General features: G+C 43.3%; 1 protein-coding gene across 5 annotated transcripts; it reads left to right on the top strand.

The window, feature by feature from the left end:
* The first annotated feature begins 513 nt into the window (after positions 1 to 513).
* Positions 514 to 2,691, top strand: SSN2 (zinc finger SWIM domain protein). Of its 5 annotated transcripts, none has more exons than XM_087380399.1 (7): positions 689 to 710; positions 928 to 1,020; positions 1,193 to 1,299; positions 1,393 to 1,414; positions 1,503 to 1,608; positions 1,749 to 1,856; positions 2,033 to 2,690. In XM_087380399.1, exons 2-7 carry the CDS (start codon positions 986 to 988, stop codon positions 2,132 to 2,134), a joined length of 480 nt encoding a protein of 159 aa, XP_087236525.1. In that variant the 5' UTR covers positions 689 to 710; positions 928 to 985; the 3' UTR covers positions 2,135 to 2,690. The 5 variants fall into 5 exon arrangements, with proteins under 5 accessions (XP_087236523.1, XP_087236522.1, XP_087236525.1 ...); XM_087380395.1 differs by lacking the exon at positions 689 to 710 and adding an exon at positions 725 to 812; XM_087380397.1 differs by lacking the exons at positions 689 to 710; positions 928 to 1,020 and adding an exon at positions 514 to 654 and having other exon boundaries at positions 2,033 to 2,691.
* Positions 2,692 to 25,354: the final 22,663 nt, after the last annotated feature.

The following is a 25,354-nucleotide window of genomic DNA, read 5'->3' as shown; positions in this document are numbered from 1 at the left end:
AAGGATTTGAACCCACGATGTGTGCATTGGTGACCTAATGCCCAAACCTATGATAGTGTGGGTCATAAAGTTGTTAGAGGATTTGAACCCAAGGTGAGTGCATTGGAGATCGAATGTCCAAACCTGTGAGATAGAGAGTGGGTTACAAAGTTGTAACATTCCAAATGTTGCTTCCATCTTCTTCAACATTGTGGTACCTGGCAAATTTCTGCCCACAAGCATTGTGCATGTGAGCTTTGTCACTCACTTGTCTGTTGGCCATGGTGGGCTTTGCTTGTTGATGATGGTGTTGCAACTGCACTGCCTGATCAACTTCTCACAAGCTTTTGGGCATTCTTGTTCCTGGCTTTTGTATCCTCCTGTGTCTTTCCCACCGTTTGTTTTGTTTTGAGTGCCAGTTTTTTCTGTGTGAGGCACTAACATCTATAAGACAATTCATGGAGAACTCTTTCCCTCCACCTTATGTATTCAGGGCCACCTCAAGTGTGGACTCAAGTTTTATTTTGTTTTGAGAACCGGCTTTGCTATGTAGACATGGGTACACCCACCACACATCTCATGGAGAACTCTTTCAGCTCGAGCAATGGCTCATGAGCATCGATGTTTCCTTGGGCTCTACTTGGGCACACGTTGGGGACGAGTAAACTGCCTGAGGTGGGCAAATGTTGCTTCTATCTTGTTCCACATTCTGGTTGTTTACAGTTTGCAAGGTGACTTCTCGCAAGCTTTTGGGCACTTGAATTTTGTGATTCAATGCCTTCTCCTTGTCCATGCACCTCACAAGCTTTTTGTGCATCCTCCTCTCGGCTATGGTGGTTCTCACACAACCGATCATGTTGTCAAACAATCAATTCAGCATCCTTTTCTTGGCTTTCTTGCTCAATCTGTCGTGGATGCTGAGCTTGCTGATGAATTTCGCCTCTCCAGCTTTTCGATTTCTTCGCCATGGCGGGCTTATGCTGATGAAATTTCCGATGCATTGCTTATGCTGATAAAATTTCCGATGCATTGCTTATGCTGGTGAAATTTCTGATGAAATTTCTGATGCATTGCTTATGCTGATGAAATTTCTGATGCATCGCATTCAAATCAAGCTCATTTTTTTGGGGTGCCTTTGCTGATTCAATGCCTTCATTGCTTACACGAACTTCATCTTGTGCCTCACAAGCTTTAGGGCATCTTTGCTTTGCAGGCTTCTGCCGTTGATCTCCGTTGCAATGGCTGCCGTAGCTGCCGGAGATGCTATTCTTGAGAGCATAAAGCCCGCTCCTTCGAAAGACTGCCATCCCTCCGCCTCTTGTAAGTGTTCACAGTGGTTAACAACAAATTTTCCCATTTTCGTTGATCTATTTGAAGGATTGCTACTAAGGCGTTGTCTATCCTTCTTTGCAGTGACAGACGAACAGCTTTCCATGTAAGCCCGGCTTCTTCCAGTCAGAATCCACATTAGCATTCGCTGAGGGATCCCTTTGTTCAACTTGACTTGAAGATCTTGATGGCAGGCTCCACTTCCTGTTCAACAAGAATCTGGAGAGGGCTCTACGGATCTTGGATCAGAAAGGCGTCCAGCGTATAGTAGCAGAGTCGAGCAAACGTGTGGTTTTTCAGGTACGGTTACTGTAGTGCTTTATCTTTTCTGGTAGCGTAAGCCTCCTTTCTAATCTTCTAATTTTGTGCTGTTGAGCTTCCCGTGTATCTAGCGTCTATGAATTGATAAGATCAACATTCTGTTTTCTCCTGGGTTCAAGGTCGCAGGGGAGTCCAAGGGCAGTGACAAGTACTTGTGTTTTCCTCGACACTTTTGCTCCTGTCAGGCCTTCTTCTTTGACGTTGTGGGGCGAGCAGAACAACTTTGTGTAAAGACCACTTATCATCACCACATGTTGTGTAGTATACATAGTCACCGCTCCTGATAAGCATATTTTATTTTCGATAATCTTGTGGAACAATAGTCACTACATCTGTGCATGGAAAGGGTTGAAAAGAGAAAGCTAGGTACCTCAATTTAAATTCGAGTCTATTTCTCATGCAGTGCAAGCATCAACTGGCTGCGAGGATTGCAGATGCTTTGGATATCTGCCAGGAAGTTATCATCGCTGACGAGGAGCTTGCCCTCTTATTAGCGCAGCACTAACGATAGCTAGTCCATTTTCAAACTCTCCTTGAGAGATTGGAAGGCTGACTTCTATTGGTAAGTAAAAACACATGGAGAGAAAAGCAGCTTTTGAGTTTTTATTCATATGATTCAGCTCAGGCAATATGAAGTCTCCAAGCAGATCTCTGCATTGATAATGCTTGCATGCGTCCCAGGATTGTTATCTTGTCTAGATTTTGCTCTGTGGTTCCCAAGATCTGATTATGCTCTCATGCACCAGAAAATGGACAATTTTAGAAACTCCAATCCAAGCAAATGTTGTTTCAGGAAATGTGTGCTCAACATGTCATGAAATGCCAGTCATGAATATGGCAGGCATTGGCAATAATGCTAGTTCAATTTTCAGCATACCTGGCGAGTTGGATAGACATCCCTGTAAATGATTGAATAATGCCCGTAACTGCAAAGGTAAAATTGAAGACCGTACCTCTCCTACACATTGAAGCACCAATCATTACAGCGATGTCAAAGTTCCATTTGATTAGTGTGAGTAACCTTGTAAATGATCATGTGACGGCATAGTAATCACAAATTTGGTCAAAAGCAGATTGTTCAGAGAGATGATGATCACACCACCACCACCATTGTCGTATCCATGTCCATTGAACACCGTAAAAAGTAGCAAAATATGATCATTGTTGCGAGAGCTGCTGGTAAAGGCCTGCTCAAGGATTATGTTTTGGTCTTCGTAACTTGTATGTGAATGTAATCTGTTATTGCCCTGCTACAAGAAGAAGAGGATAATGGTGTCAAGTCCATCTACGAGTGGCTTTGGTGAAGGCTGATGTTGTCGAGAGAGAAGTCATCGATAGAACCCTGCTGATGCTCAACCTAGGCAGCTTCCCTGGGCCCCTCTCTCCTCTGTGGTGTTTAAGAGGTAGCTTGCAGTCCAGCAAGCTCCATTGAATTCCCGTTGTCTCTCGCCCCAGTGAGGAGACATCTGCGGTCCTCGTGTGGGTCAACACGATGATGAGTTTGTCATGTCGTGCTCTCTGGATTCCAATTGCATCATGTCCCTTGCAGCCTGTGTCCAGGGTGTCTGGAGTGGAAGAAGTCTGTGATCGTGGTTTGACTGAACACCAAGGGCCCTCTTGGTCTCTCCTCTGCACTCCAAGAAGTCAATCTCCATGTTGTTGGACAGAGAGAGAGAGAGAGAGAGAGAGGTACAAACATGGAGAGTAGGGGATAAGATTAGAGGTCACATTAAAAGTCTATACTAGGGTGGTGGGATTGGACTTATAGTTCCCTCCACGATCCCCTCTAACTCTCACTAGAGTACTCCTACTTTAGTCCCTGTCCTCCTTTTCATTACTGCCATCCCTTCCCATAGACCTTTTCCCTGAAAAAAGATCCAGTAGTAAAAGAACCAGTAGTGTCCCATGGGAGCACCCATCAGGTGTAGAACCATGGATCGGTTCATAATAGATAGCTTAAGCTGTAAACTGGATGGGGGCTTCAAGTCCGATAAGAAGGTGCTTGGAGGTATAGAGAATCCATCCTCAAGGCCACGATAGTCCCCATATTGGGGGAACTTACTGCTTACTGAAATGGCCTGAAGGACTGAAATCCAGAAGTGTGTCAGGCCATGATTCTCAAAATTATAAAACACTCAACAAATTTGATGTAATTCCACCACATGATTCCCCTTCCAAGGCTTCTGTAATGTGGGCCATTGAAGGGGAGATGGTCATGTGGTGGTGATAGTTGTGAGAATGATGGTCATATTATATTTGTCCAAGCCCCAAAAGACTCAATGCATTGGTTTATCATCTGCTAACGTTCTGTTCATGATATAGAGAGCACTTAAAAGCTACCATTTTTCTGGCTGCTGAGGGATTTGTCTGTGGCAACTCACTGTTCTAGTTGTTTGTGAGGCATCAGAGCTCGGGTGCTTGCAGTTAATCACTGCTGTGGGTACTTGCATGTGATGTACTCAAGTATTTATTGTGGTGACTTATCTGGTTGTGACTATTTGGATCTGATAGCTGAAAAGATTTGATGCAGAGCTCTACACCAGAACGACCTGGTGCATTGGTGCTTCTGAGAACTCTGGATCTCTAGACACATTCCAAGTTTCCACTGCAGATGACCTATGATATATCAATTAAGTGGTTTATGACAATTGCTATAAGGAACTACTCATAGTTCTCTCTGCATGAGATGTGTCTTCAACGGCCTATCTTAATAGTTACAGCTATCTACATAGGGATACACAGAAGATATCTCCTGTGTTTCAAGTCGTTATGACTTGTAATTGCTTTGATATTAGAAATGATATAGAGTCTAAGTTCTGTGAGTTCTTGTCCACATGCAGTTGTGGGAACTGACCGATCGGGTTTAAGCTTGTATATACTAAATCTACTTAAGTTCAAAGACCTAATTGCTCATTCATTTTGGCAAGGTTTCCCAGTATTTGCAAAATGAAGAGTTCCAATTATGACCTCTCTTGTGAACAATGGTTTTCCTTCATGAACATTGCCAGTGAAACAGATCTGAGATTCAGAATCTGTCACAGAGAAGGAAATGAAGTTGATCTAGTTAAAACACAGTTATTTGTGTTATTAGGAGGAAGAATTTGATATTCCATATAAAGTCTATGGAGAATAGAGTCTTAATTTTGAGCATCTTCTATTGAATTCACTGCTTGTTAGATGACCATGGGGTGTTTACAGTGGGTTATGACTGCACCCCTGGAGAGAGAATGAGCTAAAGAAGAGAGAGAGTGGATAGAGGGTAAGGGGTGGCGCCCCGTGGAGTTATAGCACGCTATTACCCCGTGAATATTATCGTGCTTATTATCGTGGTTATTACCGCCAAGAGCGTTTTCCAAACTCCCACTTCTTCCTTGTTTCGTCTCCCTCCCTCTCTCCCTCTCCCTCCCTCTCTCCCTCTCTCTCTCCCCCTCCTTTATTTCTTCCTCATCATCTCTCTCTTCCATCATCTCTCTCTCTCTCTCTCTCTCTCTCTCTCTCTCTCTCTCCCCCCCCCATCATCTCTCTCCCATTCTATTTCTCTCCCACTCTCTTTCTTTCTCTGTTTATCGTTGATTTCTTCATGGAAAAATTGTGGGAAGGTGAACTTTTTTCATCTTTTGCTGATTTGATATTTCATTCCATTAGGAGATGATAGATCAATTGTGGATTCATGTCTAGACAATAAGGAAGATGAAAGAGTTTCAAATCACAAGATCGATGACAAGTTGATGTTGACATTCACAGCTTGAACATTGTTTGATAGCATGTGTTAATTCTAGAAGGAATATGGCCAAGATTCTCAAGTATTATATCGAAAGGGGACATTCTCCATTTAATTGAAAGATAATTCTTTAAGCGGGAAAACATCCCTTGAGAAAATTGATGGGACAAGTAATAAGGAAGGAGTACACATTTTTTGTATCAGAGTTTGGTTCCTGAAATAGGGAAAAGAAGTGACTGAATTAGTCATTGGGTGGGTGGAGAAAAACAAGAGAGCACGTGATGTGTTCAACAGCACGGCCTTCATTTTTTCGATGTTTTTAGCTTTTATGGAAGCATCGGAGTATATTGATAGAGGAGAATGATGCTGATGAGTTGAATTTGGGGGAGGGGAGGGGGGAGGGGAAGAGAGAGAGAGAGAGAGAGAGAGAGAGAGAGTTGTATTAACATCTTCAAGAGACCTAGCGGGTCTATGAGACAAGATACAAGATATATGTAACCCATACAAGCCACTGTGGGATGAAGCAAAGGGCACACTAAGGTCCTTGTTGAGTGCCAGATGATAAGAATGCAACAAAAAAAAACCTAGTACAACTAGTACAAAACATAGTAGAAAAAAGAGGGCAATCAACTACTTAGAACCAGAGCTCCAAGTACACGTGGAGGCTCTATATAGCCTAGCTCCTTGATGGCCCTCTGATGTGATGCAAAGAGCTCACATATTTGTGTTTGTCGGGTTGTCTTCTGTGGGGGTGGGGGGCGTGCTCTCTTGGATCTTTGTATCCGATGGGCTACATTAAGAATAATGCCTCGTCTCTGGTAGTCCCCTTTGAGATTGAACCTCAAACGTGCGTGCTCTGGTCGTCCCATGTGTCGTGTGTGGTCTCGTGTCTCTCGTCTAGCCATATCGTGGTGATGATGGGTCTTTGATCCACAGTGCTCTCGTCTCCTCGAGCTCCTCCCCCTCGATCTCATCTGGTGCTAGGTCGGATGCGTAAAAATTAGTTACGCGTGTCTGTGCTCGGTCTAGCTCCGTGTCCTGAGGCGCATCGATTGTAGTTGATATCTGGCTTGCGGCACAAGGGAATCTCTGTGTCTCTGCATCTCAATCAGGTAGAGTCCAATGCAGATCTGATTGGCGAAATGTATCAATCGTGTGAGTGGTCTGAAGCCGAGTCCCTTCTGAAAGGGGCAGTGGTATCGCCCTCGGATCTCATAGTAGGCTAGACAAACACATAGAAAATGCTCTTTTGTCTCGACCTCCTCCATCGTGCATAGTCTATAGACTCGCTACTCTTTAGGTATGCTAGTCGCTCTCTTAGCCTCAATCCGTAGCTGATGGGACGAGACTCATATTTGTCCAATAGCAATCCGCAAGGCGTGTGAAACTCTCCTATCCTCGAGGTACTCGGGCGTGATGATAAGACCATGCTCCGATATCCTCAGAAAGTGGTCATGATAGAACTAGGTCTTGGTGGGGAACTCCTAATTCCCCCCCCAAGTCCGAAATGTGTGAAGATGGAGAAGGCCTAATCGTATGATATGCTTAATCTCATCATGTGGAAGGAGCTCCGGTGGTGCATCCATGCTGTACTGAAAGGGGGGGAGCCTATCCATTTGGATACTGTGGCTATCAAACCATGTGGACACTCGTGCATACCATGTTGTATTAAAGCCTCTCTCTACTAGACGTCAGGATGACTCTAGCGCCAATCTCGGTAATCTCCATTGAGATAGGGTCCAAACTCTGTGGAGAAATGTCTTGGTATGGAAGAGGGGGTCCACCTGGAGCGGTGTCATGGTGAACTCTACCTGTATGATTTGATGGGGAATTGAAGGCTTACTCCGAATCATCTTGGATCTCATGATCACGTGTAGCCTCTCAAATCCCTTACAGTCAGTAGTTGAAAGGTCACTCCCCCAAAAAGGTGATGCATACATGGCAGTCGGTCTCACGAGAGTGTCAAAGAGCCAGTCCTTCATCGGTGGATCCTGGAAATGCGCCTGGAAGCATTGTCTCTCTAAACAGGGCCAGGGCCCCCTTCCCTCGTATGAGTCGTGCTTTGGCGGCATGGGTTATCGTGAAGCCTGGTCCTGTGAATACTACCCCTAGGTACGTGTAAGATTGCATTATCTCCACTGGCTCCCCACGGTAAGTGAAACTATGTTGACGTAAGGCTCTACTAAGACTTGAAAAAAAGTGTCCTCCCAATTGATTTTGGACATGCCCATGCCACTTTCTACTCTTATTTTGTTGATGCATGATCTCTCTCTCTCTCTCTCTCTCTCTCCTGACATTCTGTATTTCTACTACCAGGCCAATCAAAGAGAGAGTCCTCCATGCGCCCACCCGAACCCATGTTCACTTTGACTGGACCCTCGATCCAGTTTACGTGAGTCACTTAGCTCAAGAGCTTCCGACCCTACACGGAGCGGAGGTAGACCTTGCTTAGGTTTCAACCACTTTGGCTTTAGTGGTACACGAGGCTACCATGATATCTTTCCCTACGACTTGACCCATACATGCCTTGGTTGGGAAGATGCCTCAGAACCCTTGGTATGATGATGAGTATAAGGAGATGAGAGCTCACCTCACATCGAGTAGGCCCTGGAACACCTGACATCATCTGAGGCGCATCGCATCTAACGTTTGATGACACGACGTAAGAAGCGGACTTTTCTCACTCGCAGGGTTGATGAGGTGGTCGGACTTTTCAAGAGGGAAACCTGACTATCGGCTAGGGGACTCCTATCAGAGGGGAAATGGCCCATGCCCATCACGGACCTGGAGATTTGGCATAGATATGCATGGTCCTTATATGACAAAATCTTTTTATTAATGTATTAGCATTCATACTTGATGGTGAGAGCAAGTTTTGAGCTTTGCTACTAATCTAATCTACTAGTGTTGGGGAATCAAGAACTTGTTGTCTATGAGTTCTTGTCTACAATCAAGCTTGTATATACTAGAAGATCTGCTTAACTTAAAGATCTAATTCTAAGATTCATCTCTATTTTGTGAATTTGGCTTTGAGAGAGTAGGATTCCCAGTTGTGACTCTAATGATAGGGAATTTAGCTTTAGATAAGGCTTTCTTGGCTAAAGGATACAATAAGGGAATAAATATATGCATGATCTAAAAAGAGCAAGAGGGATAAGTGTTCACAGTTCATTCGAAAGCACAAGATGTGCTTCAATCTTGGCAAATCGGGATACTTTGCCAAAACCACCAAATTGAGAAGGGATGAGACAAAACATCCCTCGGAAGGGCTAGATCTAAGCCATCAAGAATATAGGTACCTGATGTCATTAAGTAGGATCTGTTTGTGGATTGAGGGATGGAGAGGTGTCCCATGCTCGCAATGACTCTGTGTGGTGAAGGTTGGTAGGCAGATAGTGGTGCTTCCAAGCACACCATTGAGGAGTGTAAGGTGGTTTGAGAAGTATTTTACATTTCATACATGTGCAAGAACCTAGTGTTAGGCAATTAGCTGGCACAAAACAAAATAGAGGTGGTCTTTGATGAAGTTGACAACAATGTTAGATCCAAGGCTATAGAAGCAATTATTGCACGAAGGTTTGGGATGAGAAATATGCCCCAAGGCTGTGGCATGAAAAGATTGGCCACATTGGATGCCCAGTTCTACATATTAAATATAGAATGGCGAATAGGCTCCCACTCAATAGCAACCATGAGGTCCACAACTCATGTTGAAGGAACATCCAACTCATTCATTCTGACCATTCCCATGAAACGGCTAGCCAAAACTGTGTACTTTTTCACCTCGATCACCATTACATATGAGAGAAGTCTCATGCTCTGAAAGAAGTCTCATGCCTTTGACCAATTTCAAGAAGGGAAAGCAAAGTGGAGCATGAGATGGGCTAGAATTTGAAGACTTTTGGGATGGACAGGGGTGGAGAGTTTATGCCATCAAAGTTTGATGAGTACAACAGATGAACCAAGACCAAGCATCGGCTATAAATGGCCAGGATATCCCACGATATCAGTGTGGCAAAGCCAAAGGACTCGGTCATCGTGCGAGATAGGACTGGGTTTGGTGAGAGGGAAGGATCTTCAATGTTCTTTTTGGGAGGAGGCAATCTCAATGCCAATGCCGAATGGTGGGATTCGCAGTCTTGCGGGCTGGGCCATCTCTCACAATCTGCTCGCAAACAGAAACACACTACCAAAATCTTCTTGCTAGAGTCCAGGCTCTGATACCATGTAAGAAAATAATACAACGTCTGTGCTCAACAGATAACAGGATCTCATACACAAGAGAGAAAACAAGATAGTATGGAGAATCAAAAAATTTGATTACTGTAAGGGTTGCTGTAGCCAGTGATGAAATGGGCTTCACGGGCTTGCTCTTATATAGCCACCAGTCGTAGTCGGTTAGGCTCAATTGGGTGGCCGACCCAGTCCGCCCAAAACGGTCGACTGGGGGTCGGTCCCGAAATAAACCACCGACCATACGATAGAACCGGTGTGCAAAACAAAGCAACTCACCTACGGTTTCCGTTCGGCCCACAACCATCCGGGATCATCTGAGGCTCCAAACAGGCCCCACAACCCGAGAGTGGGCTGCCCCGAGAAATGCTCCGTCTACCCTCAGTGCGATCAGTCAAGGGATGCCTTCCCGCACTTGCATGTAGCCTAGTTGGCAGTGTGCCAACTCTATCTGAAGCCGTCCAGCCATCAGGCCACACATGGCCCCCATTTGGTGTCCAAACCAGGACCTACCAGATAACTGAGCTACTCAAATGCCTTCTCCTCATATGGGGGGCTTATAAGTAGAGTTAGCTGGTTCCCGCGTAGTTACACGAGAGTGGAGCATTGATATCTAACACATATAATCTAAAAATTGTGATAATCCTTCATGATGAAAAGAACTAAATGGTGTATGACGAAAACAAAAAAAAACTATTTTTACCAATTTGTTTTTATGTCTTATAATACAACATTTTGCCAAATTTTCTTCAAGGTGTCCAACAATTCATACAGACACAAAAAGAACTTATTGGACCTCATTAAAGGCATTGAAGTAGTGTGAGCGGGGGAATCACTACACGGGAGGACATCTAGAAATCGCAAATCCGGTAAGAGAAAATCTAATAAGAAATGACAGTGAGGATGATTCAGCTGCGACCAATTCGGACGGAAGGTCTGAAGGTACCAGTTCGGAGGATTCCGACTCGGAAGCAGAGACGAAGACCCAGGAGAGCCTCTAAAGGAGGTAAGGGTGCACCAGTAGCTTTTGGAGAAGGATCCGTACCTAAAGGCTTGAAGGGGATATGGTGTACTCATTGCCGTAATCTTGGTCACTCCGCAGTCGAGTGTGCTCTTAATGCGAATTGGTGCACGATTTGCTTGACTAATACACACAACACGGTGGCATGCCACTATAATGGGTGCAGCTAGAGAGCGGTTGGTTTGTAGCAGCAAGATGCGACTGCATCTTTTGTGCAAGAAGAGCCGCAGCAGCAAGTGTTCTAGCCACAGCAACAGACATTTGAGTGAGGTGGAGGTGGCAGTGGCCGCGGATGCGGACGTGGAGGCAGGGGGCGTGGTCGGAATCGCCCAAAGACCTGTCTATTTTGTTTGGGTGAAGGCAATTGGCAGAACGAATGCCTAGAGGCTCAGGAATGGGATCGGCAACACACGGAGCAGCAAAATATGATCGGGAAAATGCCCAACACTTCGATGGTACACATTGTTGATGATGATCTACTGGTGTGTCCGGAGATGAGCATAATCACCCGTGCTAGTACCAAGCTGTGAGGACCAACTCCTCAGAACGATGACAAGATGTTGGATTGGTCAACTCAGGAACATGTGCGCCACCAAGTCTGCGAGTTGGTGATGAAGGAGCCACCATTGATGTCCCTGCCAAAGTCCGCAGCACTGCCCAGTGAAGTGCAAAAGGTGCAGTTTATGGAACTAGTTGTTCAATTGGAGGCAACGACTTCTCCGCAAAGGGAGCTGAGGTTGGAGTGCATTTTGAAGGCTCCCATCCAAATTTCATTGGGCCGCTTGCTTAATCTGGTTCTGGGATCCCACCGACAATTGTTGCATTCCCTGCACACAGAGTCAGAACCCAGAGGAGGTGGAGTTATGTCAAGCGGCGGATTCATGCCCAGTTCTGACAGTGCCTTTGATCGACATGCAGATTCCGGTGATTTTCGCAAAGGCACAAGGTTAGACTTTTGCTTAGGTGCAGGTCGATGGCGGGTCGGGGGTCAATATTATCACTTTGAAGACCTACCAAGAAATGGGTTGGATGTCTTGGGAGCCGGAACCCTTCTTAGTCTGCATGGTTTATCAAGGCCGGGTTCACGACCACTCGAAATCTTGCAATCCATCGTTCTGGAGGTGGTGGGCATATCTTTCGTAGTGTCCTTGGTGGTGCTCAACATGGAAGCTGCAACACCAGAGTATAGTGTCCTTTTGGGAAGGCCGTGGTTGCATCAAGAAAAAGTCAAGAAAAATTGGGAGCAAAACATCATTCCAGTGCGGAGAGGGAAGAAGAAAGTGCGGGTCACCATGGGAGTGGTAGCACCATTGGTAGATGCGGTCCAACCTGTCTTGGCCGAAGAGATGGTGAACATGGCGGATGGATTGGAGGATGATGAGGAGGAAGACTTTCTCAAGACAAATCCAGAGTTGGTTCCTATCTTCACCATTGATGTGGAAGGCATTACAGATAGCTATATGCTGAGCCCTAGCAAGTAGCAGCAGAATTGGATATACGGGATCTCCTACAGCAGGAGCGGGAATTCGAAGAACGAATGAGCAGTCACGCGTGTTCAGGAGGATGCTCTCGATATGATTTTTCTCGAAGTGGATGGCACATCTAAACTAGTTAAAGTCAGCACTTTGTTGACAACAACTGAATTCTGCAGCAAGCGAATTGATTGCCCTGTTGTGGGAATTTTCCGATGTGTTTGCCTGGGACTATGTGGATATGAAGGGTCTGGATCCAAAGTTTTACCAACACCGGGTTAACCTCAAACTAGATGTCACTCCGACGAAGATATAGAGGTATCATATGAATCCGCACGTGGCTAAGAAAGTGCATGAAGAATTGGAGCGCTTGTTGTGGGTGGGATTCATTGCACCGATTGAAAATCCAGAGTGGATTTCCCTGATTGTCATTGTGCCAAAGAAAAACAAGAAATTGTGTATTTGTGTCGATTACGGCAAGCTGAATGTGGCCATAGTTCCTGATCCATTTCCCTTGCCCTATATGGATTCGCTGCTCGATGAAGTGGCAGGGCATGAGGTGTACTCCTTCTTGGATGGATATAGTGGGTACAACCAAATCCGAATGGCTCTGGAAGACCAGCCCAAAACATCATTTATCACATCCTGGGGGGTCTATGTCTGCACTGTTATGTGGTTCGGATTGTGGAATGCTCCCTTGACCTTTCAGGGGGCAATGCAGGGGATCTTCAGGCCCTATTTGATAGATTTCATGCGGATTTTCCTAGATGACCTTAGTGTGCTCGGCACATTAGATGAGCATGTGGAGCACTTGCTGAAATGCTTCCAACGCTACAGGGAAGTCTCCTTTAGTCTGAATCCAATGAAATGTGCCTTTATAGTCTGTAGTGGTCAACTCCTGGGGCATGTGATCTCGGCAGAAGGCATTGCGGTGGATCCAGATAAAGTGGCAATAATTATGCAAGCCCCGGCACCAACAACGCCTAAGGAATGCTTGTGGTTCTTGGGCCAAATTCAATGGCATGGTAGACATTTGCGGTTCCTGGCTCACATGGCAATTCCCCTGAATGCATTGGCACATGTGGAACCAAAGGCATTTGTGTGGACCACAGAGTGCGATCAAGCATACCAACAACTGAAGATTCATCTTTCCAGAGTACCGATGCTACTGTCTCCAGATTGGGAGAAGAATTTTCATGTGTTCATGGATGCCTCGGATCGAGCCATTGGGAGCGTCTTGATGTAGGAAGATGCAAATAAGTGGTATCGCCCAGTCTACTACGTGAGCCGATGACTTTCAATGGCCAAAAAGAATTATTCCGTCATAGAGCGGGAAGGATTGGGCATGATCTATTCTATAAAAAAATTTCGGCATTATCTATTTGGCCAACCATTTGTCTTTCATGTCGATCATTCCACACTATTATATTTGGTGAAGCAACAAAGTCTTACGGGCTGATTGGCACGATGGGTGTTGCTCTTGTAGGAATACGATTTTGATGTCATTCATCATCCGAGCTTGCAGCATGTGGTTGCAGATTATCTTTCTCGATTGGAGTCTAGGGAGCTGCCAACGGGAGTAGAGGACGAATTTCCTGATGTGGAGCTAGTAGCAATTTTTCGAGTGGATCCGATGACGATAGAGATTGAAGTCATCCCAGAAGGCCCGGTATGATGAGATGTGGCTCCGCAATGCCAAACATTTCCTCTGATTCCAATACCCTCCCTTTTGCTGCAATAGTCAGTGGCTACCAAAGTGTAGCAATTTCAGGTGTGGGCAGCTATGGGCTTGAATGGATCCATAAAATCCAGGCCCCATTTTTGAAATGGTTCCAGAGGCAAAATGGGATTAAGGGGCATGCGGTCTCAATCAGTGGGCTTTCCCAACCGTTGGCAAAGGTTGCAACTTTTTGCAAACCATCGAGTATCCTTTTGTATGGTGGGCCACCATAACCCTGCTTGTAGAACTTTCTTTGTGGTGATTTTCCCACAAAATGGCCACCCAAAACCCCACAATGGGCTTCCGTTAATACTGCTTTCTACTCATGAGGTGGAACAGACTGCAACAATGCTTCCGTCAAATGTCATTGGTACAACTGTCCCAAGACTACTTCAAAGGAATGGCTCCGCAATGCCAAACATTTCCTCTGATCCCGATTCATGTATTGGTCCTTTGATCCCAATTCATGTCAACAACTGCCCTACATAATGGCACCCTACCCTCCCTCCCTTCATTCATGTCCACTTACCCCCCCAATCCTCTTCACAAATGGCTCACTCGAGGACCCAAAGACATTTTAAAAAAAGGGTGAGCAAAAGAGAGCCCCCCCCTCCCGCTCCTTTGTCCCCATGTGATATTACAACGGGGCGTGCGACATGTTGATGATATCATCAATGAGATTGCACTTGGGAAGGGGGCTCTATTTTTGCTCCTCTATTTTCTTGGAAATTTGGCCCCTTTTTCCCTTGAGAATTTGGAGGCCCTTGAAGGCCCCCTTACAAATAAATCCCCCCCAAAACCCTTTTTCACAAATGGCTTGCCTAAAGTCCCACATTTAAAAAAAAAAGGAAAAGTGAAAAAGGGCCACACCCCCATGCACAATATCATCGACAGGTAGTGCAACCAGCCAATGGCATACCCATCAATGATATCATCAAGAGTCATTTGACCAGTCCATGGTATTTGGTTGTGCGACTCATTGATGAGGTCATTGACATAAACGAGATTGCAGCTCTTTTTACACTCCCCCTTCTTTTAATGAATTTGGGGACTTTTTGGGACCTTGAGCATTTGGAGTGCCTTTAAGTCCCCCTTAAAAATGAATGCTCTCTCTCAACTCCTCAAATACATACTCGAAAATACAAATTTCCCATTTTAAAAACCATTTTGTTCCATGAGATATTGATGAGATGAGAGTTTCCAAAAGATCCTTTTTTTGCTCCCTTTAAAAAAAGCCTTGATGTATGAGAAACGGGTGGATTTAGCATCTCTCTATTTTCTTACTAAGAAAAGTGTAGCTCTTTCTTAAAATGGGTACCAAGGTACGTATCCAAATTAGATGTTACATTGTTTGGGGTGAACCATCAAGTAACCATGAAGGCCTACATGATAGAAGGGTTAAATCATCACCATGCGATCATAACACTGATGAAACCAAAGAGGATGATGACCACCATACAACTAAGAAGGCAGATGACACTGATGATGCTAGAGAGGTTGATGAGCAATAGAGGAAGCTCAGGATACAGGGGGGGTTGCAAGACAAATGACCAAAGTGATGGACGAAACCAATGCCACATACATGAATAGAGGATGTCATAGGATACTCTTCCCTTAGAAGATAATCCCAACACGTACAGGACTAGGTGTGACCAACTTATGCTAGCGAACTGAAGATTAGTGTTGTATTCTAGTAAGTTCTAATGGTGGCACATGTGAGCTTCTACACTATTGCAATGAGGGTTCACTCTCAAACATGCTCAAACTTGGGCTCAGAAAGAAATTGGAGTCATTATAAGTACATTCATAGTACTTTACAAAATAGACTTCTAGAGGATCGTGGTCAGAAAGAAATTGAAGTCATTATAAGTACATTCATAGTACTTTACAAAATAGACTTCTAGAGGATCAAGTTGAGAAGCTAATGTATATCTATGCCAACCATAAAATGCTGGAAACATTAGCAGATGTGGGCCCATGAGGAGAAAGTTCCCACATGGACCTATAATATCCCACCTAATGCTATCCAACCTCAAGCAACCCCATCATTGCAGATCCCAGAATCCCAAGAAGAGGATGAGGAAGGGACTGATGGTGTGACATCTGAGGAGGATAGTGATGAGAGGATGAATTGGATGAAGTTGAAGGCAATAATTTTCACCTTTCACATGGGTCTGAAGATGAGGACATTGTTGACGAACATGATGAGGATAGTGACTTGTGAATTATGGCAATGATGGCAATGATTATGATAGTGGGTTTTGAATGTTTAGAAAGATTGGAGTCATTATAAGTACATTCATAGTACTTTACAAAATAGACTTCTAGAGGATTGAGATGAGAAGCTAATGTATATCTATGCCAACCATGAAATGCTGGAAACATTAGCAGATGTGGGCCGATGCATTGATAAGATGGAATACATATGAATATGTCACCGAGGATATGGGAAAAGGTGATGCAAAGAAAAGAATAAAATTCTTATACAAGGAAACTCCTCCATCCATCATTATCCCTCAATATTTGCAACACTTAAATGTGTTTATCACTCACAACTTCCGTAGTTACTGGCAACACTCTCAATTCAAAGAGTGCACCACAAATTTTCTTGATGATGTGGTGCTTTTAGTTGTTGACTTTGCAGAGAACTATACATTCAAAGTGTACAATGAGGTTCAATCAATGCATTGGCATAATGACCAAGTGACCATCTTGGTTCATATTTGCTATTGGAAGGAGACAAGCGAGATAAAAAAGCAATCCATCTTACATTTCAGATCACAAAGAGCATGACACACTATTTGTGCAGCATTGCTTTATGCTCGGCTTGAAGTTTGACACTGGGTTTGGTCAGATGGGGCAGCATCTTGGTTCAAGGCCGCTCACCCATTTTACTTTGTTGTTGCAAGGTAAGACATTGGACACTGCCCCCTTATTTTCTATATCATGTTGAAGATGTTGTTTTAAAATGCAATATATCTATTGTTTGTTATGCTAGTGATTGCTCTTTGACTGGAATTCAGATGATGTGAAACTTTTTCAGAAGCATTCATGGCAAGGGAGAACATGATGGGGCTGGTGCAGTCATAAAGCGTGCTAACCAGTGAGCAATTAGATGTAAATGGTGCAAAGATACAAAATGCACACGATGTTGTGGAATGGTTGGCATGGATGATGGGAGATGATTCTAAACAAAGGCTCTTCATAGAAGTAAAGGTTGGTGATGTTGACAAGTCTAAAGCATGGAATTGCCAGACCATCAAAGGAAGTCGTTCAACACACTACATATTGGGTTTTAGTAACAAAGATCCCACACAAGCCTTGTTTAGCTAGATTTAGAACTCTGGGACCCTGACTTGGGAGCTTCTCAATCAGATGCTGCATGTTGCTCAAAAAACTTGAGCTTGCTTGGTAGTGCTCTCCAATGCTAATTCGATGCCTTTTTGCTGATTCAAATATTACTTTTGCTGCATCCGTTCTACCTCAAGTTTTGCTACATCCTTCAAGAACTCGTCCTGTAGTACACTACCATGTAATAAATCGTCTACTTTACTATGCACCCAGCTAAGTGTATGTACAATTGATTCAACTTTTATGAGGGCTTTGCCCTCAGTTGTAGTAGTAGCCTCAAAATCTGCATGCAATCTTGCATTCTCCTCTGACACTATACCCTTCCACTCATGCAGTACACCTTCTTGCTCCACGTTGAACTTCCATTGATCCTGTAAACTTACAAGCTCCCATTTTGCTATAGACATGCCTACATCACATTCATGCTTTATATACGTGCTGTCCAAGCTAGCCGAGGGCAAATTCACATCTCTATGTTGGGCAAAGTCATCCCAATCCACATCTACTCCATGAGTAGATGCAACAAATGCCCATGCCAACACTGTACCAACTTCATTGTTCGTGACTGTTTTGGAATTGTAAATCCTATAGTAAATCTTCATAAAATCGTTCAGCAAAAATTTCTTCAGCCGACCTATATAAAAGCCATGCCGGCTCTCTTTGTCGTTGTTTCCCCATATTTCTCAGATCCAAGTCTCCAACTCTAGATATGAGTTTGGCTTCGCTCTCAGGAAAAATCTTTATCCAAGACTGACTCGAGTCAGAATTGCTATTGGTTTTCTATCCTTAGTCTTTGGCTTCTCTTTGGTTGGAATCGGAATAGAAGCCGCTTTGCTGTTTGTAGCCTTTGCCTTCTCTTTGGTTGCAGACTTCTTGGATGGAGTGTTTCTTCTTGGAGAAAGGGCATTGGGCTTCCTTGGAGACATGGCAGTCTTCAGCTATTGCAAAGAGATTAACCTTTTAGTACTAGGACTCACACGAAGATGAAACGGAGTAAAATAACAAAGAGAGAGAGAGAGAGAGAGAGAGAGAGAGAGAGAGAGAGAGCATCAACAAAAGCAGAAAGTTTGCATGTCGATAGAAGGAATGGCAAAAGATAATCATGCAAGTACGAATATTAAATTATGGGAGGAAAGCATTTAGAGAATGGAGGAAAAGCAAAGAACGAATAGAGAATGGGGGAAAAGAGAAGAATGAATAGCGAGAGAGAGTGACCCGCATCAACATCCTACGAGAAAATTCGACGTGGAAATCAGAAGTTCATAAGTTTGAAAGTGGAAGCTGGAAATTAGAAGTTCAGAAGTAGAAGTGATAGAGTGCAGGTTCAAAAGTGAAACACCTGAGAGGAGACGCAGTGCATGAAAATGTGTGTATGAGCATGAGAATGCGTACGTGAGAATATCTTGTGCATGAGAATCTGTAATCAATAAATATATTAGTGCACATCAATTCGAGAAATCTCTCCATATAGCACACTACTTAGTACTACCACATTCTTGCCAATAGTACATACACCGTAGCATGCTTTCACCCAAACCCATTTATAGTCTCAATAGCCTTTTACCCTTTAGGAAGTTTGACAAAAACCATGGAAGTTTGACAAAAACCATGTAATCATAAGAGCATAATTGGTGGTTTCAACCTGAATTGTTTTGCCTTTCTGAGCATGTCAATTTGGCTGGAGCTCTGCTTTCCCTAGTACACCGTCTGAGCTATTGTGGCTCTGCTTGGGGTGTTGCTGGAAATTCTTGCTCTTCTTCATCAACCTGTTCTATAGATGACTGTGAAGTCTATGCTTCTATCTCCTATGTAGGTGAGTTTTTCCATTCTGATTCCTCATCAAAGATTACATCTCTGGAGATAATGACCTTGCGGTTGATGGGATCATACAATTTGTATGCTTTGCTTTCTTCACTGTAGCCAACCATGATGCATTTGCATCCAATTTCCTGCGATGATCATCATGTATGTGAGCATATGCTATGCAACCAAATATGCAGAGATGCCCAATGTGTGGCTTTTGTCCAGTGAATCGGATTCTCTAAGATTCTGTTGTTGTTCCTTCCTGATTGGACGTCGTGTGCATCATTGTAGGCATTCAATGAAGAGGCGCTAGCCTTGGAGGTCTCCAAGCAACTGGCTGGGTAGAAGCTTGACTGCAGCAGATAGCAAAAGCCTTTTGAGATAGGAGCTTGGCTCTTTTGATGAGCAGATAGTTTGGAGCGATGAAGTGGGCGTGCAGACTCTTGAAGAGCTTAGGAGATGTCTGTGATGCTGCAAGCCATCACTGTTGGCGATGATAGGAGCATAGAGTTGTTGCGCTGGTCGTAGGAGATGTTGGTTGGAGTTGCTGCGCTGGTCGGTCAGCTCGTTGCTTTGAAGACTTCGGATGTTGAGTCGAGCTAGATATGTAGAGCGCGTTGGAGTTTCGCTTGCTTTGGGCGTGAGCGTGGCTGTTTCTTTTGTCGATGGAGGTGCTTGGCTCAGAGGATCGATCGTCATGGGCTTTGAGGACCTTGTTGTAGAAGCAAAAGCTCAAAGGTTCGAGCACTACAGCCGCCTAGAACATGGAGCCACGAATGGAGTGGGTTAATTACCATCATGGCTACAGAAGAGCCAGTGTACTTCGAAGACGCAGTAGACAAGCCAGAATGGCAAACTGCTATGAATGAAGAAATGGATGCTTTGTATAAGAATAATACTTGGGAATTATGCGACCTTCCACCAGGAAAGAAGGCCATAGCAAACAAATGGGTATACAAAGTGAAGTACAATCCAGATGGAAGTATTCAGAGATACAAAGCCAGACTAGTTGCAAAAGGATTTGCACAACAATATGGTCAGGACTATGATGAGACTTATGCTCCAATAGCAAAGATGGATTCCATACAGTTCTTGATATCACTAGCGACACTCAACAGATGGAATGTGTACCAGATCGATGTCAAGAATGCATTTCTCAATGGTTACCTAGATGAGGAAGTCTACATGCAACAACCAGTAGGTTATGTTGAACCAGGAAAGGAGAATAAGGTTTGCCATCTCAAGAAAAGTCTCTACGGCTTAAAGCAAGCACCCAAAAGTTGGTATAGCAGAATTGACAAGTATTTTGCTAATATGGGATACATGAAGTCCAATGCAGATCATACTCTCTACTACAAAGTTCAAGGGGAAGACATTACTATTGCACTTTTGTACGTAGATGATCTGATTGTGATAGAAAGCAAGGATAGCTTCATCAGAAAACTGAAACAAGACTTATCTGCAGAGTTCGACATGAAAGATCTTGGACTTATGCATTATTGTCTTGGAATTGAGTTCTGGAGAGATTCAGATAGCACATTCATGAGTTAGCTCAAGTATGTTGACAGTCTCCTGAAGAAGTTTCATATGGTAGATTGCAAGATTGCAACCACTCCCATGGACCAGAGCTTGAAACTTACTAAAGATTCAAAAAAGCCTACAGTCAATGACAGATACTACAGGCAGCTCATCGGATCTCTTATATATTTGACAATCACACGGCCAAATATTTGTTATGCAGTAAGCTCACTAGCACAGTTTATGGAAAATCCAAAACAGTCTCACTGGAATGCAGCCAAAAGAGTCTTGAGATACATCAAAGGTACAAGACAGTTTGGAATAGAATACAGAGGAAGTCTCATCCACGGTTGCATGGATACTGTGATAGTGACTATGTCGGAGATCATGAGACCAGGAGATCGACACAGGGATATGCATTTTTCCTTGGTCAAGTTGCTATATCATGGTCAAACAAACAACCAACTGTTTCTTTGTCTTCAACTGAAGCAGAATATAGAGCACTCACTACAGGTGCATGTGAGGCTATATGGCTCAGAAGACTATTGTCAGAAATAGATTACTTTGATGAGTTAAAGCCAACAACAATATACTATGATAATCAATCGGCTCAAGCATTGGCCAAAAATCTAGTATATCACTCCAGGACAAAGCACATCGATGTCAGAGAGCACTTCATCAGAGAAAGAGTGTTACTTGGTGACATCACACTGCAACATTGTGATAGCAAAGAAAATGTTGCAGACATCTTTACCAAACCACTCGGTAAAGAGCTATTCGAGAAACACCGACTAGCTCTTGGTTTGACACAGAGGAAGGACATTCCCATTAAAGGGGGGTGATGGAATGTAATGCTCAGTCCTTCTTCAATTCCCTAGAATCATCATCTTGAGGGAAAGCCTACTTCATGATGTTGATCTTGAGGGAAGGTGTTGAGAGTTCACGCTCAACATCATGTGATCATGTGTGCATAGCACCATCACGTGATCATATGTGCATAGCACTAACCTTATAGAGTGCTATAAAGGAAAGGGTTAGATCCCCTAACCCTAACCCTAACCCTAAATGGGTTTGTATATATTCTATTTTTTCAACTAAATCTAGTGTATAGTTAGTCATTTGTGGTGTGCTCTCTAGCTATGCCCTCTCTCCTCATCTCCACTCTTCTTCTCTCCCCTCTTCATATTTTGTCAGATGCACTTTACTAACCATATATGCATAGTGCATCCTCATATATCCATTTTATGTCAACCTATGCACCGGATGTCGCACCCTTTCCAACCTTTGCAAGGGCTATGGATTTGACACTTGCTTTCTTGCATGTGATGGAAGGGATTACCAAAAAATGAGAAAAGAAAAGCAAGCAAGGCCAAATAAGCGAGCGTGGAAAAACAACAATGCAAGTTGTTATCTGTTTAATAACAACCACATCATATTCATTCAGCACAACCAATTACCAAGCAATACTCACAATTTATGTTCCAAGAAAACTTACCCATGCTCGCCTGCATCTTGGCTACCATGTTTCCAAAAGTACATGTTCAAATCATGTTTCCATTGATATGAAAAAGTAATGAGAAAATAAAACATCAATGCTTTCAATAATGAGAAAAGTAACATATTACATTAAATGCTCTTCATGTTGTCACAAGACACCTTTTTTCTAAAACATATTGACTCCATAGCACAAAAAGCATGTCATACAAAAAAAAATTGATATAAAAAATTTGATGCTTCAGAATATCTTCCAACCCTTGGAATGATTATACAAAATGTTTTTTGGTGCATTGCCAAAACATGGAAGCACACCTATGTTAAATGAGTGTCAGAGTTAATTATCGTGCTAGTCTAATAGTGGTTGACTTGTGGCCATAGCGTCTATCCCCATAATTGTTGCTATAATGTTACCTTGCCGATCGGTGTCTTCCCTCATCCCACGTCCGTGGCCATATTCATATCTCGCCGATCCATATATCCCATCGACCGGTGCAGTAAGCTCATCCCTCCAACTATTGCTATCTTGCTATCCCCATGCCTGTTGCTATAATTATTCTGCTAACCTCGTTATCCCTCCAACCGCTACTATCTTGCTATCCCCACACCTTTCGCTATAATTATTCCGCCGACCTCATTATCCCTCCCATTGCTTCTATCTTGCTATCCCCACGCCCGTCGCTATAATTATTCCACTGACCCCATTATCCCTCCAACCACTGTTATCTTGCTATCCCCACACCATCGCTATAATTATTCTATCGATTGGTGTGATGCCAAAAATTGATATTTCTTATTTGGCATTGGTATTGTTTTTCCCTATGTTTGATAACAGTTTGAGTATCAGGTGATAGCCTAGCAGCTCTCACTTATTTCTATTTTCTAAGATATTATATGGGATTGAGAGGATGTGGAATGGATCATTGTAAATATAATGTGTATGAATGATAAATACCTTGGTATGGGGTGAGAGTTATTTGTGTATGGGATATTATGGGGATTTTAGAAAATAGGAAGAGTGAGTCATATAAAGAATTGGGCTCATGTCCATGTGTTCCAATAATATAAGAGAGGCCACATGCCAAGCGTGTGGAAGGCTTGTGGAGGAGTGTGGAGTCAAGAGGAATCCTTCTAGAATTCCTATGTGGAATAAGGAGGATGTGGACATATGGAAAAGAGAGGATCCCTATGGGCTCCATGTGGGGAGACTCTTGACTTTCTCAATATTTTAAGAGTCTTGAGCATCTTTTGATGGGACATATGGCACGAGTAGCCAAAAAGGACATAGATGGTGACATACGAACTTATGTGATTGGTGGAGAAAGGAATCTACAGGCAACAATTGTAAATGGGTGAAGGAGGGTGACAAAACCTCTATAAAAGGAGCCTCCTCTCCCTTGTTCATCATCTCTTCCACCATTAGGCCTCATGATGCTATAGCTCTAGTCTCCTCAAGCCTCTTCCATGAGCCTTCTCTCCCTCTTGTAGATATTCTCTTATGTAGACTCTTGCATCCATTCTCTCTAGTTTATTCTCTCTCTATCAGAAGTCTTGGAGCTTCCGCTCCCTCATGTATGTATGAAACCTCTTCTTCTTCCTTGTGTTTATAGTATTTTGAGTTGCATTGGAGTGGAGTCTCACTCTATTGGTAATGAACGTCACTTCAGGTTCTCTCTCTTGAGTGTCTCTTCCCTTTTTTTTTTCATTGCTTTCTCTCCCAAAGTGCTCAAAAGTATTGTCTATTCGGCCACTCATTGCACATACATGGTTTATCTATTTCCCAAGCCACAAAGGGAGCTCCTCTTTCCCTCTTAGGCAACCTCTATGGGACTTAGATCGTTGATGAAGTCTATGCATGGAGGTAGTATTCTCACAAGTCGGCACCGGTAGAAGAAGTAGATGTTTTTCATGACAGTTTGACCCCCTGTCAGTATTTTGCTCATAACTTTTTGCTCGGTGGTGCGATTTAGACGAAACTCATATCAATGTGAAGCTCTCTTTAAGGAGCATCATTGTATGTCTTTAGTTATTGTATTAGATTTCAAACAAAAAATCTATGACTCTTTGTGTGTGACTATTTCTTTTTCAGACAATTTTTACCCCCGTCCAGTAAACTGCCCATATCTTTGCGATCGCTTCTCTATTTCTTACAAAACTTATATCAGAGCATTTCAAGGCGCATCTTAATATGTGATTGAATATTTTATATCATTTCTTTGTTAAAAGTTATGGGTCTTTGTGTCTTATGATAGTTTGGAGAGTGTTTTGAGCTAAGTGTAAAGGTGTCTATGAAGGAGGTGCAATGTTTCCTCAGAACCTACCCATCCCACCCAATCAACCCCTTCAAACTCCTAGATATATATCATTTCATGTCATGTTGAGCCGCAAGATCTTCTTTCACTAATGTATCACTGTTCTCTTTGGTGCAGATTGGCTTGCTGAGATTATGGCCTCCACTGATCCTTTCCTTCTCCTTATGCTTGAGTACAACATCACTTGGGATGTTACCATCTTCATTCTCATATAAAGGAGGATAGTATGGTGTGGTCTCTTAGTATAAAAGCTTATTTTTAATGTCCCCTTCCCAGTGATGAATATCTCTATCACTCAATTTGAAAGTAGCAGAAGTGAACAGGTGCGGGGCTTTTAGTCCTTCACACCAACAAGGAGCCTCGGGAATGGTCTTGATGAATTCTAAAGGTAAAGAAGTATGGGCTAGAGGACAAGAGCTTCCAGGTATCACAACTAACAATGCAGTTGAGTATAATGCTTTGATTCTTGGTTTGGAGGGTTGTCTTCAAAGTCAAGTTAAAGAGTTGGAAGAGGAGATTCTCAGCTTATTATAAAGCAAATGCAAGGGCATTACAAGACAAGAAGTCCTCATTTGAAGGAGCTTAATCAAAAGGCTATGGCACCATGTAGTCGATTTGCTTTTTGCAAGTTTGTTCATATAAATAGAAAAGAAAATTAAAGGGCAGATGAGTTGGCTACTCAAGCCATTGTAGTACAAGACCGAGGGGTGGTTTCTTTGGTAGACACTGGATGGCTAGAACTGCAAGATGTTCAGCAATATGTGAAAGAAGGCATGTTTCCTCGAGGGTTAACTCCACAACAGAAGCAGAGATTAGTTACCTTTGGCCACACCTCCATAAGGATGTATATGAATGTCACCAATGGAACCTATCAGCTTGAGGATGTTGACGGCATGGTGATACCCAGACGCACCAATGAGTATCGCCTTGAATTCTTCTATGCTCGACCACCCAATAGACCCTCTCTATCACGAGAGAGGATCTGTTGGGGGGGGAAAGATGTGATGCCAAAAATTAATATTTCTTATTTGGCATTGGTATTGTTTTTCTCTATGTTTGATAAGAGTTTGAGTATCAGGT

This window comes from Dipteris shenzhenensis, chromosome 10, assembly GCF_047967505.1.
Source record: "Dipteris shenzhenensis isolate YYH24624 ecotype China chromosome 10, Dip_SZ_1.0, whole genome shotgun sequence".
Lineage (NCBI taxonomy): Eukaryota > Viridiplantae > Streptophyta > Polypodiopsida > Gleicheniales > Dipteridaceae > Dipteris > Dipteris shenzhenensis.
The sequence above is the reverse complement of the archived record's forward strand: the minus strand, read 5'-3'. Positions and strand labels throughout refer to the sequence as shown.

What these genes read in the sequence shown, in the direction of transcription:
- SSN2 (XM_087380395.1), top strand. Translation starts at nt 754, where the DNA reads ATGCCTTCTCCTTGTCCATGCACCTCACAAGCTTTTTGTGCATCCTCC. An exon ending in GCAAACGTGTGGTTTTTCAG is followed by an intron (nt 1,609 to 1,748) that starts GTACGGTTACTG and finishes CCTGGGTTCAAG; the next exon opens with GTCGCAGGGGAGTCCAAGGG. An exon ending in GGCGAGCAGAACAACTTTGT is followed by an intron (nt 1,857 to 2,032) that starts GTAAAGACCACT and finishes TTTCTCATGCAG; the next exon opens with TGCAAGCATCAACTGGCTGC.